Source organism: Tetranychus urticae, chromosome 1 (genome assembly GCF_039701765.1).
Source record: "Tetranychus urticae isolate SD_2017Ah chromosome 1, NJAU_TeUrti_SD_1.0, whole genome shotgun sequence".
NCBI classification, from domain to species: Eukaryota; Metazoa; Arthropoda; class Arachnida; order Trombidiformes; family Tetranychidae; genus Tetranychus; species Tetranychus urticae.
In genome coordinates this window covers 21,833,067-21,847,485 of record NC_142958.1, presented here as the reverse complement: position 1 = coordinate 21,847,485, position 14,419 = coordinate 21,833,067, and the positions used below count along the sequence as shown (strand labels likewise).

At 32.9% G+C, this 14,419-nt stretch overlaps 4 protein-coding genes across 5 annotated transcripts; 1 reads left to right on the top strand and 3 right to left on the bottom strand.

The window, feature by feature from the left end:
• Positions 1 to 2,284: 2,284 nt before the first annotated feature.
• Positions 2,285 to 5,985, bottom strand: LOC107362209 (CAP-Gly domain-containing linker protein 1). Of its 2 annotated transcripts, XM_015929230.3 has the most exons (4): positions 5,841 to 5,985; positions 5,564 to 5,662; positions 3,773 to 4,646; positions 2,285 to 2,945 (listed from the first exon to the last, which is right to left on the bottom strand). In XM_015929230.3, coding segments are annotated over exons 1-4 (1,092 nt in total). In that variant the 5' UTR covers positions 5,842 to 5,985; the 3' UTR covers positions 2,285 to 2,827. The 2 variants fall into 2 exon arrangements, with proteins under 2 accessions (XP_015784716.1, XP_025016698.1); XM_025160930.2 differs by lacking the exons at positions 5,564 to 5,662; positions 5,841 to 5,985 and having other exon boundaries at positions 3,773 to 4,973.
• Positions 5,986 to 6,916: 931 nt separating this feature from the next.
• On the bottom strand, positions 6,917 to 7,638 carry LOC107362220 (small ribosomal subunit protein eS19S). Its single transcript, XM_015929242.3, has 2 exons — positions 7,480 to 7,638; positions 6,917 to 7,347 (listed from the first exon to the last, which is right to left on the bottom strand). The coding sequence occupies exons 1-2, from the start codon at positions 7,566 to 7,568 to the stop codon at positions 6,963 to 6,965; spliced, it is 474 nt and encodes a 157-aa protein (XP_015784728.2). The 5' UTR covers positions 7,569 to 7,638; the 3' UTR covers positions 6,917 to 6,962.
• Positions 7,639 to 7,988: 350 nt separating this feature from the next.
• Positions 7,989 to 9,793, top strand: LOC107362213 (uncharacterized). The gene is made up of 8 exons (XM_015929232.3): positions 7,989 to 8,284; positions 8,351 to 8,458; positions 8,526 to 8,652; positions 8,740 to 8,813; positions 8,881 to 9,081; positions 9,146 to 9,299; positions 9,361 to 9,449; positions 9,542 to 9,793. The coding sequence occupies exons 1-8, from the start codon at positions 8,068 to 8,070 to the stop codon at positions 9,745 to 9,747; spliced, it is 1,176 nt and encodes a 391-aa protein (XP_015784718.1). The 5' UTR covers positions 7,989 to 8,067; the 3' UTR covers positions 9,748 to 9,793.
• A 62-nt stretch (positions 9,794 to 9,855) lies between these two features.
• Positions 9,856 to 14,349, bottom strand: gry (trafficking protein particle complex subunit 11 gry). Its single transcript, XM_015929223.3, has 7 exons — positions 13,698 to 14,349; positions 13,224 to 13,582; positions 12,973 to 13,146; positions 12,432 to 12,904; positions 12,280 to 12,362; positions 10,080 to 12,173; positions 9,856 to 10,012 (listed from the first exon to the last, which is right to left on the bottom strand). The coding sequence occupies exons 1-7, from the start codon at positions 13,923 to 13,925 to the stop codon at positions 9,953 to 9,955; spliced, it is 3,471 nt and encodes a 1,156-aa protein (XP_015784709.1). The 5' UTR covers positions 13,926 to 14,349; the 3' UTR covers positions 9,856 to 9,952.
• Between the last annotated feature and the right edge of the window lie 70 nt (positions 14,350 to 14,419).

Sequence of the window (14,419 nt, the reverse complement as noted above, 5' to 3'; positions counted from 1 at the left end):
ACGCAAGACATTTTTCGCTTATAACAGCGCCGTCCGTGCAAATTCCGTCTCCATATTTTTTCAATGGCCTTTTGACATCAGTACAATTTGTTTCGGACGATTTTTAAAATTTCGATTTTTCCCATGATAATTTCGATAGTTTGCATGGTAAGCTTAAACTAAAAAGAGTCTTGAACCTGAAATTATCGTAGAAAAATCGAAATTTTAAAAACCGTTCGAAACAAATTGTACTGATGTCAAAAGGCCATTGAAAAAATATGGGGACGAAATTTGCACGGACGGCGCTGTTATAAGCGAAAAAAGGCTTGCGTGACTTTTGAATAACCCAGTAAACTGTCTTTGAGTTAATCGAAGTTAATTGTGATAAAAATTGATGCAACAACCGGGAGTTGAACTCGGATCTATTGCTTGGGAAGCAACAATGCTAACCATTACACCATTGTCACCTTTCTAATCACGTGATTCTTAATTTTCGATCCACCAATTGACAGCTTTTAATTGGACAATTAATCGGGTTTAACCTAAATGTATCGACTAACATCCAGCTGACTGAAGTCTATGGTTTTTATTTGTTTGTTGAGTCAAATAGTTTATCGATTGTCCTTATTGATTTTCTCATTTAACTGTTGTCTGTGTTAAAGTCCTTTGTTTTATGTTGGCCAAATCAATAGATGTATAAAATTGAAAGTTTGATTCCAGTCTGAAGGACATTTCCAGTGAACTTGAAAGTAAACATCAACGGTTGTAATCAAATTCGTTGCCATCATTTTTTTTCAATCTTAATTTGTATTTGTTTGTTTGTATTAAATTGCCCTTGATCAATCTCTTCTTCCTCCTTTGGATTATTTAATAACAGCTTTGAAAATAGTAGTTCTATCTTCAGTATTTTGTTTCTCCAAGACAACAACATTTACCTGATTGCGTGAGTTTGCCCATCACCAGCATCAACAAAAACAACAAGATTGGAATCCTTCATTTACTTCCTCCACAATTTAAATAATTTTCACTGTACAACAAAAAAACCATCAACCTAACCAGAAATCTTGGATTGAAAAAAGGATGAATCGATATATTTATCCATGTGACATTTAATGGTGGAAATGGGATTTTTTGATTGATCATTCCTCTCCTTTCCTGACAATTTGGTTTCTCCGGTTTAGCCCTGAATGAAGATGCCAGAATTAAACTATTCAAATAATCAAGGGAATCGTATAACCTTTTGTTTAGTCATAAAAACACTTGCTTTTAATGCTGTATAATGGGCTTATCAAACTTTTACACCTTTACCAGGCAGAGAATAGCATATTTTGTTTAATTGAGAAGTCATTGAATTTTATTGCCAGACTTTACCTGAATAAATCGCATGGTAACAATTAGAGTGGAATAGCAAACTGAATTGCTTGAAAACCGATTGATCATCATTTAGTTATGCTGAGTAAATCTTTTGTAATTTTTTACTTGTTTGAGGATTTGCCTTTTTGTAGGCTTGACAAAATTTAATTGTATTCCCAGTGATTGAAAATCTGGTTAATAGCTAATGTTGTTGTTAGCCTTGGCTTTTCGCACTTCTTGGCAATGACCTTTTTAAAGCTTTTTTATCAACGAATCTTCACAATTTAGCTTTATACTTAAATCTCATGGGAATTAATTACCTTTCAACCCACTGATTCCATACTTCTGTCCATTGATATAGCTCGACATGTAGCTTGATTGAAACACAAAATTTAATTGTGATGAATTTTTCTAGTTATAACCTTGTTCAAAGCCTACACAAGTTGAGACTGAATTTTATTCAACTGAATAATTTATATGAAGATTTACCGAATCTCATGATTTTCCAATGAAATATCAATCAGCTACAATATTTAATATCTCAAGGCTAATAAAAGGAACCAAAAGCGATCAACAAAATTCCGATGATTTACTGTGTAAGTCAAGTTAATGACTTTCGGCTTCAAACCTCTAACAAACCCTTTGATCTAACAAGCAATTTGTAAAACTGTGAACTGAAGTTGAACTGTGATTGAATCATATCAAGAATCTAATGGGTGTTGCGTTTAATAAGGTGTAATCTCTAACCAGAATGTTGAAAAGAGATAAAGGAGAAGATATTTGATTATTTTTAGGATGAAACTAAATGATTCAATCTTTTAATCATCTTATGGACATTTGATATTTATCATCATTTTTATCTATTTTTCTAGATGGAATTATTTTTGATATCATTTAATCTGATTTTAAGCAATAAATCGCAACTAAGGAAGTGAATAAAAGCTGAGTTTAATTCATTTGAAAAACTGTTTAATAATGAATCGATGAAACGCGAAATACATTGGTTTTTTTGCTGCTGACACTGACAAACGAAAAATTTAATCAAAGTATAAATAAAAAATGTCGATGAAATTGTAATCAAAAGTCCAATTACAGGAGTTTTAGGCTGAAATTGTATATAAAGTTAGCTGGTTAACAGGGCACTGATCCAATAATGAATAGATGAAGGAATCAGTAGACAAAACAAAAAGGTAGTGAACACAAAATTAAACTTTGATTGAAGCTAATTCGCAATTAGGTTGTATCCTTATTAATAACTATGGTACTGGTTAGGTCCATGAATCTTTAGTTGTTTGTCCAATATCAATCAATGGATTTCGATTAAGTTAGAAGAGTGCCAAAAAGAAACAGAAAAAGCATTCATCAAAGGTTGTAATCCAAATGTTAATCTCTTTGCGTGGCTTTACCATTTTGCTCAATTTACGTCAATAAGGATAATCAGATCCTACTTCAGTGATCAACTCTAATCAGGTAAACATTGGTTGACCATGGATTCTCAAAATTTTGGTCCATTTCGAATGGTTTTGGTTACTGTCGTCATCCGATTGGGATCAGCTTTAACGACTTTGTAGGCTGGAGCAAATAATCCATATCTAGATCGACAAGTGAAGTATCTGTTGGTTGAAATTAAGAGTAAAGATTAGTTGGTTGAATTAATTTGCGTGAATTAAATTATCGATTCTTCGAGTAGTGTATCTCAAATTATTCAAATTTGACAAACAAACAATGTAAATGAAATCTTAAACAATTATAAAACTTGTTTGTCTATTTTTTTGCGTGATTCAATGGTGATGATTACCATGGAAGAAAACACCAGAACAAATTTAATTATTCGCTAAATTACATTAAAAAAAATTAGCAATCAGCCTTGAGACTTGCTGGCTGTGTTATGCACTATGTTTAATGTTGTCATTTCCATTGTATTTGTAAATTGTTTTTTATTAAGATCAGAACACACAGGAATCATCAAGGATATCCTAAAATTAATATTAATACTAAAAAAATTTCTGCTGAAATTATCTAAAATCGTTCAACCATTTATCTCATTTTACGTTCGTGTGAATTTTCAAATTGCTATGAAATCGATAAAACAAATCTACATTACAGATCGACAATATAAATGAAACATTGACATTGAATTGGTGATCAAAATAGCTAATCTAATCATAAATGGTAAAATTTAAATGGTCGAACAGAGTCTAATACTGAATAAATGTGACGATATGAGTTCACACAGAGTAGGCAAGGAAAGTAACCAAAGAGCGCATAAGATGTAAAGTTGCTTATAAGAAAGCTTCTGAATTTACTTCTGGGTTGGTTAGGAAGCACAATTATAATTTAAGCTTATATTTTTTAGTGTTCACAGTTATTATCCAAAAAAGTTTACCTTGAATGGTATTTTGGTTTTATAACAATCATTAAATCAAAGGAAACAACTCACCTTTTACCAGCAACTTGTCCATCATTTTTACCATGTGGTTCATCTAATTCAACACCAGCCCATTGTCCAGGTGCAAAATGAGTGGTTCCAAGGAATCTAAGTCGACCAGTAAGAAGACCTTTAGAGGAATTGACGAAAACCTTATCACCAAGGCGAAGTGGACCAGGCTTGTATTGACCATCAACAGTGGTTGTAACAGTAGAAACGGTTGTGAATGTTGAAGCAGGCTTGCGAGGGAGTGTATAAGAATAAACTTTTGATGTCTTTGTATCGTAATTATAGTCATCGTGCATAATATCATTCAGATCCTCATCGTTTACCCAATTATATCGAGATAAAGGACTAACAGAGCGATGACGTTTTGGAGACACAGTTCGACGAGTTGAAGAGGAAAGAGCTGATGGACATCGAGGGTCATGATGCATTGTTTCCGAATAAGATGACAACCAGCGTGACGATTCAGGTGATCGACTCACTGATCTACTCAATGATCGACTACGATCCGAGCTAAGAGATCGACTTGGTGAGCCTCCTCGTGAGAAGGAGTTTGTCGATTTAAATTGACGACGAAGTCCTTTAGCTATTGGATCACCTTCATTGTCACCAGATATCCCGGAATCTGGAGTTGATTTACCAAATGAATATGGATACCGAGAAAGTCTGCCGAGTCTACAAAATAAACCTCGTTTTGGTTCACAGTAAAAGTACCTTCTGCCACTCACGGAACCAGCGTTTTTACCAAGTGCGTCATCAAGAACAACACCAGCCCAATCACCATCAGCAAAGTGCACTTCACCGATAAACTGGATGTAACCAGGTTTGTTGCCATCGACCCAGACTCGATCACCAACTATGTAATCATCGATTAACCCATCTGTAAAAGTGAGACGAAGTTTAGCTAAGGATTCATCACATTGGGCTAAAATGGTTTCGGGCGAGGAAAACAATAGTGAAGATGTTGATGTTGATGTGGAAGAGGAATTGGAAGAGTTAGACTGACTAATGGTTGGAGGTGGAGGTGAAGGTGGTATTGATGATCGCTTCTTCAAGCATGATTTTATCGGACAAGAGGATAAAGAGTTTGATTTTGATTGTAATTTTTCGGCTGTTGTTATGAACTTTTTATCCTTTGTTAAGCCACAAGAGTTACAGATCATATTTGGTTACATACAGTTTGATTAACAACGATTATTTCACAAAATAATTAAGGTTTGCTAAAAATTCATACAAACTGATTTCACTAATTTTTCTCAAAATCTCTATCTTTCTCTCTCTCTTTTGATTGATGATTTTTTGCTTTGATTACGGTTTGCTGTTGTGATAGCAAGTGATGAACGCAAAAATTGTAATTGTATTATTTAGTTTATGAAAATCTAGCTGTTTTTACCTCGATTAGTTAGTCATTATCAATGTCAGATAATGTATTTTCATTGCCTGAGTGAAGGTAAAAAGTTAAAAAAAATTGACAATCATCATGATTACGATTAGATTGGAAATGTATTTTTAATAGATTTGATAGAGAAAAGTTGATCAAAGGAAGAAACTTCTATGATCAACAATTTATATTTGCAAACAAACCGCATAATCAATTCAAAGATTGATTCAGCAAATCATCATCATTATCATTATCATCAGTTAGCCATTTTTTGTGGTTAAATGGTGATTGCTTCTTGAATTAATTGACTTGAAAAGCTGAGAATAGATTGTGTTGCAATCAAATAAATCATCAATAAATCAACTTTGTGTTAAAGGTTTGATATTAGAGTAAATTACAATTTGAATGAAACTTACCACTTGAGAGGTAATTTTTACTATCCGTGATTATATCATCACTCATTTTAAAATCAACGGTTGGCCTTTCGACTGATGGATCTTTGAGATGAAATTTCACTTTAAATAGTAAACAAAATGAGAAAAAAAGAATCAATTAATATAAATGTAATTTAGGTGATTATATCAATGTGATCAATCTACAGGATAACCAGGTTAAGGGTTTAGTTAAAGTTACACAGATTAAGTTAATGGAGAGTAGAAAAGAGTTTGGAAAATAATTAAGAATTAGATTTACTTGTTAATCCTTTTGTATGTAACCAATGAAATGAATTGATAAAAAGTTGGAAATATTAATTTTAAGATAAAGTAAGAATGATTCAACGATGAAATTGAATTCTCAATTGTTGATTAGAGTTGAGTTTTGTTTGTACCAAGGTAAGGTTTTTAACTAAACTAGTTGGGCGCCACGGAAATTTAATTCCAAGTTTATTAGGTGGGCTAAACACTTTTACTTAAACAGGTAAGGATGATAATGATGAGAATGATAGAAATGGGAAGAACAAAGAGAGAGAAAGAGAGAAGAGAGAGATGAATTGAATACAGGTAAGATGAGGAGCCTTTCGAGGTAAGTTTATACGCGTTTATCCAAGATTGTATTCATTTTATGTTTCAAGATTCCTTCAACTGATTTCAATCAGTTGTTTACATCAACAAATAGTTCATCGTTATTTGATTATTGCTTCTCTGAAGATAATTTTTAACATTTCAAACTATTGATTAAGACGCCTGGTCTGGTTTGATTTGCTGAGCCAATAATCATATCATTTAGCATTTCATGCCTCCATGTTGACAAAATTAAGTTTCTAATTACAAATCAATCTATCAGTATGTACAATTAATTGTCCAACTGTAATGGTGTATATTTCATTTTAAAAGTATCATTTACTGAATATTCAATTATGAAGTTGATTAACAGAACATTTGGTTTAATTAGTCTGAGTCTGGATTAATTTTACTCTAATTGCATAATTGCACTAGTTAATTCAATATATTTGTTCGATAATTTATCGATATAAACCAAGCGAGACTCAATTATCACTGAATTAAATATAAAGTAGAATCAAAAACTTCCGGATCGTTTAGAAGAGCTACCTAATTTAAAAGCCTTCAATTTAGAGCCAAGGTTAGAAAAATTGAACAGAAAACTCGCGTATTGATTGACTGGATGTAGGCTTATCTCTCAGAAGGTTCAATAACACATTTTTTCGTCGCCTTCTGCTGTTTTTGGAACTTAAAAACAAATGCTTTGACTTGCACATTGCTTGGAAAAATTGCTTCACGAGAGAATAAGAAAAAAATTGCTTTATAACGTTAGACTGTTAATTTATCATTTTAATACGAATTAAAGTGAAAATCTTTACACAATCACTTCGCTTCTGGTTGTTGCTTTTTGTTGGGCAGCAAGTCTATCCAAATCTCGGACACCTTGAGAAGTCAATTTGCGGGCACCAGTGGCGGGGTCCTTTTCAACCCATTTTAAAGCTTCCAAGCTTTGTACACATTTCCTAATAACCGAACCACTAGCCTGACAGAAGTGTGAAGGTCTTACACCACGTCGGTATCTACCTCCGAATACTCGTTTAAGGGATCCTACTCCTGATGGTGACCTAAGGTATAAATGTCGTGCAATTGCAGCACATCTCACATAGTACCAATCTGGATCAAAAGGTGCCAACTCCTTGAAAAGACCAGTTTTAACAATGTCGATGTCGAGTTTAGCTGGGATTGGTAATTTGCCAGATCTGGAGACAAAATGAAACAAAGGATTGAAATTAATTTCATGAAAATCAAGTCTAATATTTAAAACTAGTGATCAGAATAGACTAAGCAAATGAACCGGTCACTTAGAGCTGTTTAAAAGATATTTTACTTACTTTTTAAGGAAATCAGCAACACGTTCTACCAAAATAGATTGGTTGACATCTTTGACTCCAATGGATTTAACTTTAGCGTTTAATTTCATGATTGTAAAACAATTTAAATAATTACAATTAAATAATTATCTTGAATAACTCTACACGCCAAAACAACAAGAAGATTTTAGCTTCAATTGTACCGAGCTTCCTTTTCCGGAGGTTTGATACCAAAAGCGCCCTCTGCTGTTGAATCTAATTTTTGCGCCTAATTGAAATCTTTAATTTGCTAAGAAAATTATCAACTTTTTAATTGTTAACAATGTCCAATGTGCTTTCAACTGAATTTTATTTTACAAAAATTCCAATTTTAATTTTACTTTGAATTTTCAAGAGTGAAATAGTTTCTCTTCCATCTTTCTGTATTTTGATATTGATATAAAAATAGTTCAGTCGTATTTTCACTTAAATTAGACTATTTATTACAGTTTTATTGGCTTCTTCTTCCTTGATTAGATAAATGATGAACTTATATTTACAAGGTAGAGATTAGTTACAGTCAGAACTTCGCTGATGCAAAAACATACATAGCTTGTCAAAATTATTGCGATGTTACATTTCAAAATTAAATCCCTAATTTACTTATGGATAACAACCACCGTGCTTTTATATATTTTAAACAGTTCAATTGGATCAAACATGTGTCCACTAAATTATTGTTCATTAAACAAATGCCCAAAAGAAATCAAAGTTTGTGAGGAAGGTTATGTTTTGCTTGAAAATTCCACTACTTGTGGTTGCTGTCATTCGTGTGTTAAAATTGGTGGTAAGTTTAATTTTTAATTTTTGTATCATGCAAGTCGATTTATGTTATCAATTTCAATTTTTTTAGATCTTGGTGAAACTTGCGTTAAAACAGCCTTACAAAATATTCCAGCTATTATTTGTGGAGATCAGTTGGTTTGTACAGAAGCTCAACCATTACCGCAATGTGCTTATGGTTTGTGAATTCATTTGATTATCAGAATTGAACAACATGTTAAAAGAATTTCCAAAGTAATTTACAGGTAATACCAAATGTTTACAACACCGGACTGAAGCTTTGAAAACTAGTCTCAATGAGTCTGAACCAAATTATATTCCTGGATGCAATACTTTTGGCGATTACTCGAACTATCAATGTTTTGGGAAGAGGTGAGCTACAAGTGAACATATTGATTAAGTGAACACCGTAATAGCTCGGAAATAATTGTTTGTCTCTTTTGCCCATTTTAAAAATAGATGTTTTTGTGTTGATGAAAATGGGGATCGGATTTTTGGAGACTTCTTGGATTCACAGAAGTCTGTTAATTGCGGTGAGTTGAATAATGGCTCAAGGAATCAACTTTAAATCAAATTCTTTTATCTTCTAAATTTGATCAGCTTGTTCACGGGACCTTCACAAGATGATTAGCATTCAACCACAGATTCCCTTTGGTTCACCACAATGTCAATCAGATGGAAATTATCGAACACTTCAAACAACCAATACACACGGATATTGTCTGGATACGTCAATCAAAGAGGGTCGAGGAATCAAAGGTGCACCAGTGACTCTCGATGACATCAATAAACTGCCTTGCTGTAAGTTTAAATATATATTTACAAATAAACCATTTCTTTGATTCATCTAATTGATTATATTTAGATGGGCACCAAGATTTTCCATGTTGGTCAGAATTGACAAGACGCAATGAAGAACTGAAATTTCTCAAGAAAAAATTTGATTTTGTGGTTGGATACGAACTACCTGAATGTAATTTGGATGGGAGTTATAAAGCAAAACAATGTGATGAGACCAGGTTTGGATAGACTCAAGTTTTTCACTGCGATTTAAATTGCAATAAAATTTATATTTAATAGTTGTTACTGTGTAAACCAAAAAGGAGAAAGATATGGAGCCAGAGTGACTATTCCAAGAGATTCATCAGAAATCGAACAAATGAGATGCAGTAAGTATTCAACCTTTTGCATGAATATTCACAATTACAAAGATATGAGTATTTTTCACCGATTTAATGATCCAATGTATTTATCTTGAAAGATTGTATCCGTGATAAAGACTTGTTACGACAAGCTAACGATAAAACCAATTGGTCTGATTATGATTGCGATCATCTTGGTAATTATAACCCGATTCAGTGTTTTGGAGATTCATGTTTTTGTGTCGACCAAAATGGACTACCTATTGACTATGAAAGATACAATGTAACTTTAAAAGATACTATAAATTGTACTGAAACTGTTTAACATAATTTTTAGTTTAATTTTAGCTTAACTAAAATCACCAAAGCAATTTATTCTTATCAACGCAACTTTTAACAATCACCGGTTCGGGTAAAAACAGACTAAAATATATTAAGAATTTTCCTCCTTTTAATTTGCAAGAATACTTGTATAAAAATGTCAAGCAAAAGTTCTTGGTAAATATTTCAGCTGAACCAACTTTAACGCTTCATTTAGTTAAAACAGCATTTCCAATTGGTTCAAATGGAGTATATATTTTCCTTTGAGGCTGTTGAATGAAAAAATGATGAACTTAGATTAAATAAATTATTGGGAGGTTGGATATTTTCACTTACCATAACTAACAGATAAGATGGTACAATATCTTCAAGAACGTTATCCATATCAATAGGATTTTCCGTATCAGGATAAAGTATTATTTTTAGTTTGGGCAGTGAAACATGGCCACAGACCAAAGGGTATAAGACAAATAATTGAGTTGATTGAGATTTAGCTGGAATGGAAAATTTAACCGAACAGTTACCAGCGAACATGAAATTATCACTTTTGTCCAAACTCAAGGAAAGCGGCAGTAAATCATCAGTCCGATTAGCTAAATTGTAGGTTAATAAAAGACTTTCTCGTGTAGTGCCAAATTCTGGTAATTTAGTTTCAACATAAAGGTAACTATTTTGAACGGTTATTGCAGGCAGAGTAAATTTAATTTTGTTTATTTGACAGCCATCTTCTTCTGTTGATTCAGTATTCGAGTTGTGATTAGAAGTGGTCGATTTTTTCCAGCGGATAACTAATACACCAAGGCCAGTTTCTTGAGTAATCTGACTCTCAGAATAGAGAGCAAAATGACATTCAGTGCGATCATCTGAACGGAGTAGTTTGTTCAGAGTTGTTGGTATGTATGGCAAAGTGTGGAAAATATTTTGATTTAATTCAACATTGCAATCAATCAATTCTAGAGGTAAAGGGGATAAACAGGTAATATCAGCTTTTAAAACGAATGGTTCCATTAATCTTATAACCCGTGAAGGAGTATTTAAAGGAGTGCAAGTTGTGAAAGATATATTGAACGGATTAATAGCCTGTATAGAGACGATTTCCTTTAAAAGATTGGGACCAGAAGAGATGGCTGTAGATTCAGCTGAGTTGACGGAAAAAAGAACAGAGAACATGAAACGTTGAGAATTAAGATCACTTATTGGAAGGTAAACAATTTTGATCAAACTTGTTCCAGGATCAATCATTGACTCGGTCAATTTTTGCGCAGTACCCAAAGCCAAAGGAAAACCATCAAGAATAAACGAGACGGTTTGGGTTTCAGCCGCTTCCTCCATCTTTACGATTGTTAATGAAATATCTTTTATACTGTATTCATCTTTGTTTTCAATGACTATCTTGATTGGGTACATTTCATGAAGCAAAGCTGGAGATGCGTTCACTAAGGATAAATCAACTATTGGTTTACGAGGTTCAAGGAATGTAGTTAAAGTTGGTGTGATATGATAAAACTTGGGTGGATAAGACGATATAGATGATGTTGACGATGAAGTTAATGATGGTGAAGATGAAAAACACGAATTGTGACTGAAACATTTATTATTATCACTGGGATTTTCGTTGATCCAATTAAAAGTCACTTTGATCGGATTATCATTCATAAAAAGTGTTATTTCTGTAATCTCAAGCTGTTTACCGTAATCCTCGATTCTAGCTTCAAAATTAAATTCAAAACATTTCATCACCATAGGTTCAAAATGCAATAATGCATTGTCGTTAGTATCACCATCTATGCTTGATTTCGGAGATGGACAATAATTACAAAATTGATTGTAATAGCTTTTGTCGAATGTTAAACTTAATTTATCAAAATTCATCGGCATTGGAGCATTGAGAAGCATGTAGAGTTTCAAATGAACATTTTCTTGCCATTTGTAAGCTTTTTGGGAGAATACGGGTTTGATTTCGATGAATGGAACGATTGGATTCATTTTGATGGTAATTTGTGTATCATAAGTTCCCTCAATAAACATCTTTTGCCAGGCTTCATCAATATTTTCCTCTGAGTTTTTCAGATTTAGGGGTGATTGCAGTGAAAGAACTTTTAAGATGGATTCCTGAATAGATTTCTTAAATTCTAACTCTGCTGGTATCCATGATGACAAAAATTCAAAACCAAGTTTAACAAATTCAGTTAAGTTGGCAGATGAATAGGCAGCATTGAAAGCTGTGGTCAATATTGAGACTAGAATTTGTTTCCATTTTTCGGTTCGATAAAAGGGTAAAACCTGATTGAGGTGAGTTAGGCAATTGGGATAATCATTTACGTCGTAATATTGTTGTGCTATCAAGACGGTCATGAATCGCATCATTCGAGGGCACTTATTCCTTTTAAATTGATTCATTGCATCTTTGAGCAAATTTATAATTAAAGTCTGTAAAGGGAAAAAGATCCATTATTTTAAAAGTTATACATAATGTATTCATACAGAAGTGCGTTTTGAGGGAAAAAGTTGAATGGATAATGTAAATTATACTTACAGAATGATTAATATAAACTAATTCATGATATTGAAGCACTTTGATTCCTTCTCTTTCTTTCTCAGGATCGAGTGGATTTAAACCTGAAATAAAAAGGATCCCATGAAAAATCTGACGCCTTTAAATTGATAACAGTTAAAATAAAAAATTACTTTGGCATCCTGGCCGCCAAGGTCTCTGCCCATAAAACTCAATCCTTAAAGCTTCCTCGATAAGAACCAATGCAGTATCTTTGTTGATAAACTGAACTCTTTCTCGAAATGGTTCGATAGCAGCTTGACGTTTGATAGCTAATAGAGCAGATTCATAATAATAATATCCAGGATGTTGAATTTGACCAGGTACTAAACCGGAGGCAATTGCAGCATCGAAAAGATCACCAAATATAGAAAACTGTTTCGAAAGCCATGCGAAATGTTCAAATTCTAATTCGGGTGTTTCATCTTTGCTTTTAAATATATTAATATGTTTTTGAAAATGAGCTATAGCTTCTCTCGGATCATTCTGATTGAACAATAATCGGCAGACCTTATAATTTATAAAACCCGCTATGACCATGATTTCATAGATGTTAGTTAATGAGGAACGAATTTCCATTAAATTAGCATAAGCTTGTTTGTAATTCCTGTAAAATTATTGAAATAGAGAATTAGTGGTGAAATTTTTCAAAAAAACAAAAATTCTTCAAGTTACTTTATGGCTCCTTGGAAATCTTGTCTCATCTCGGAGAAAAATCCTAATTTGAACTGATGCCTAACAAATAAAAGTCCGTGGTTTGTTTTATTTAATTGATCCCGGTGACTTCGAATGAACTTCATTTCTTGCTGATAGTAGGAACTTGAAAGCTCGAAGAAGGCCGCTTCCATTCTGAAATAAAGATTGATCGTAAAGAAGATTAACAAGAATCAAAACTGATGACAATCCAAGACAGATAATAAACTAACCGATAAATATACCCAAGAAAATGTTGACTGTCTTGGTAAGGTAAAACAAACAGAGATGTTGCATTGATATCACATGCTTCACATAAATTAGAAGCTCTTTCAGTTGTCATCGCATCTTCGATTGGAATGGTTAAACTTTTTTGCAACAGAACCAAAGCAATTCGGCAACTACGATTGATGAATTGGCCTCGCAAAGCTTCAACTTGGTTGACACATTCTTGCTTTCTAGTGTTAAAGTTGACATCATCCCAATCCAATTCAACGCACAAGACAGCGACCGACGGCACCTCGTGAAGATGTTTAATTAACCAATTAGTCTTGAGAATGCCTTTGGGAACATACCAATCATATGTGGATTTCTAGAATTAAGTAATGGAAAAAGAGAAATCATAGAAGTTTTCAAAATGGATAAAATTGTAAATCACGAGAAAGCTGAAATATCATTATGATATTTAAATTGATAACATTTAATACCTTTTGCTTTGAGGGTGGAATCATACAATCATTGTCCATAAGTCTGTATTGCATGGGTGTTCTATCAGGGGCTCGTTTGTTAGCAAATGTTTCCCACACATAATGATGAGTTTGATTTGAATTAATATTGAGACCGGCAAAATAGATCAATGGTAAGGGATGGTGACTCAACTCATCAGGTATTTTACCAATCTCGTAATCAGCTGGGACTACTGTTGTACCAAGCATTTTGATAATTGCAAATGCAAACTAATAAAGACACGATTCAAATGAAGATGAAGCGACAGCAGAGTTCACACATTAAATTAGTAAATAAATAAATAAATAAACAGTGATAAAATTTATCAAAAACCAAAAGAGCAGAGGTACAAAAAAATCACCAAGCTTAAAATCACAGACTGTGGTTCACAGTTAATAGGGATCACCAGGGATTGTTGTTCAATTGAAACATAATTATGTAAATTAGACCGCCATTAGTTATATAAGAAGAATCAACGCACTGAATTTATATAATTAATACTAATAATTACACCAAGAAAACGCAAAATGAGATTGTAATAGAGTTTATAAAAAATGAAAATAAATTACAGCATCTTCATTTACTTTAAATATTTATAGACAGTCCCTGAAGCCTAACTCATCCTGAAAACATTATGTTTATGATTGAAATTTTATGTCTCATTAGATGATGGATAGTTAATGACTGCCTAAAACGATAGTCT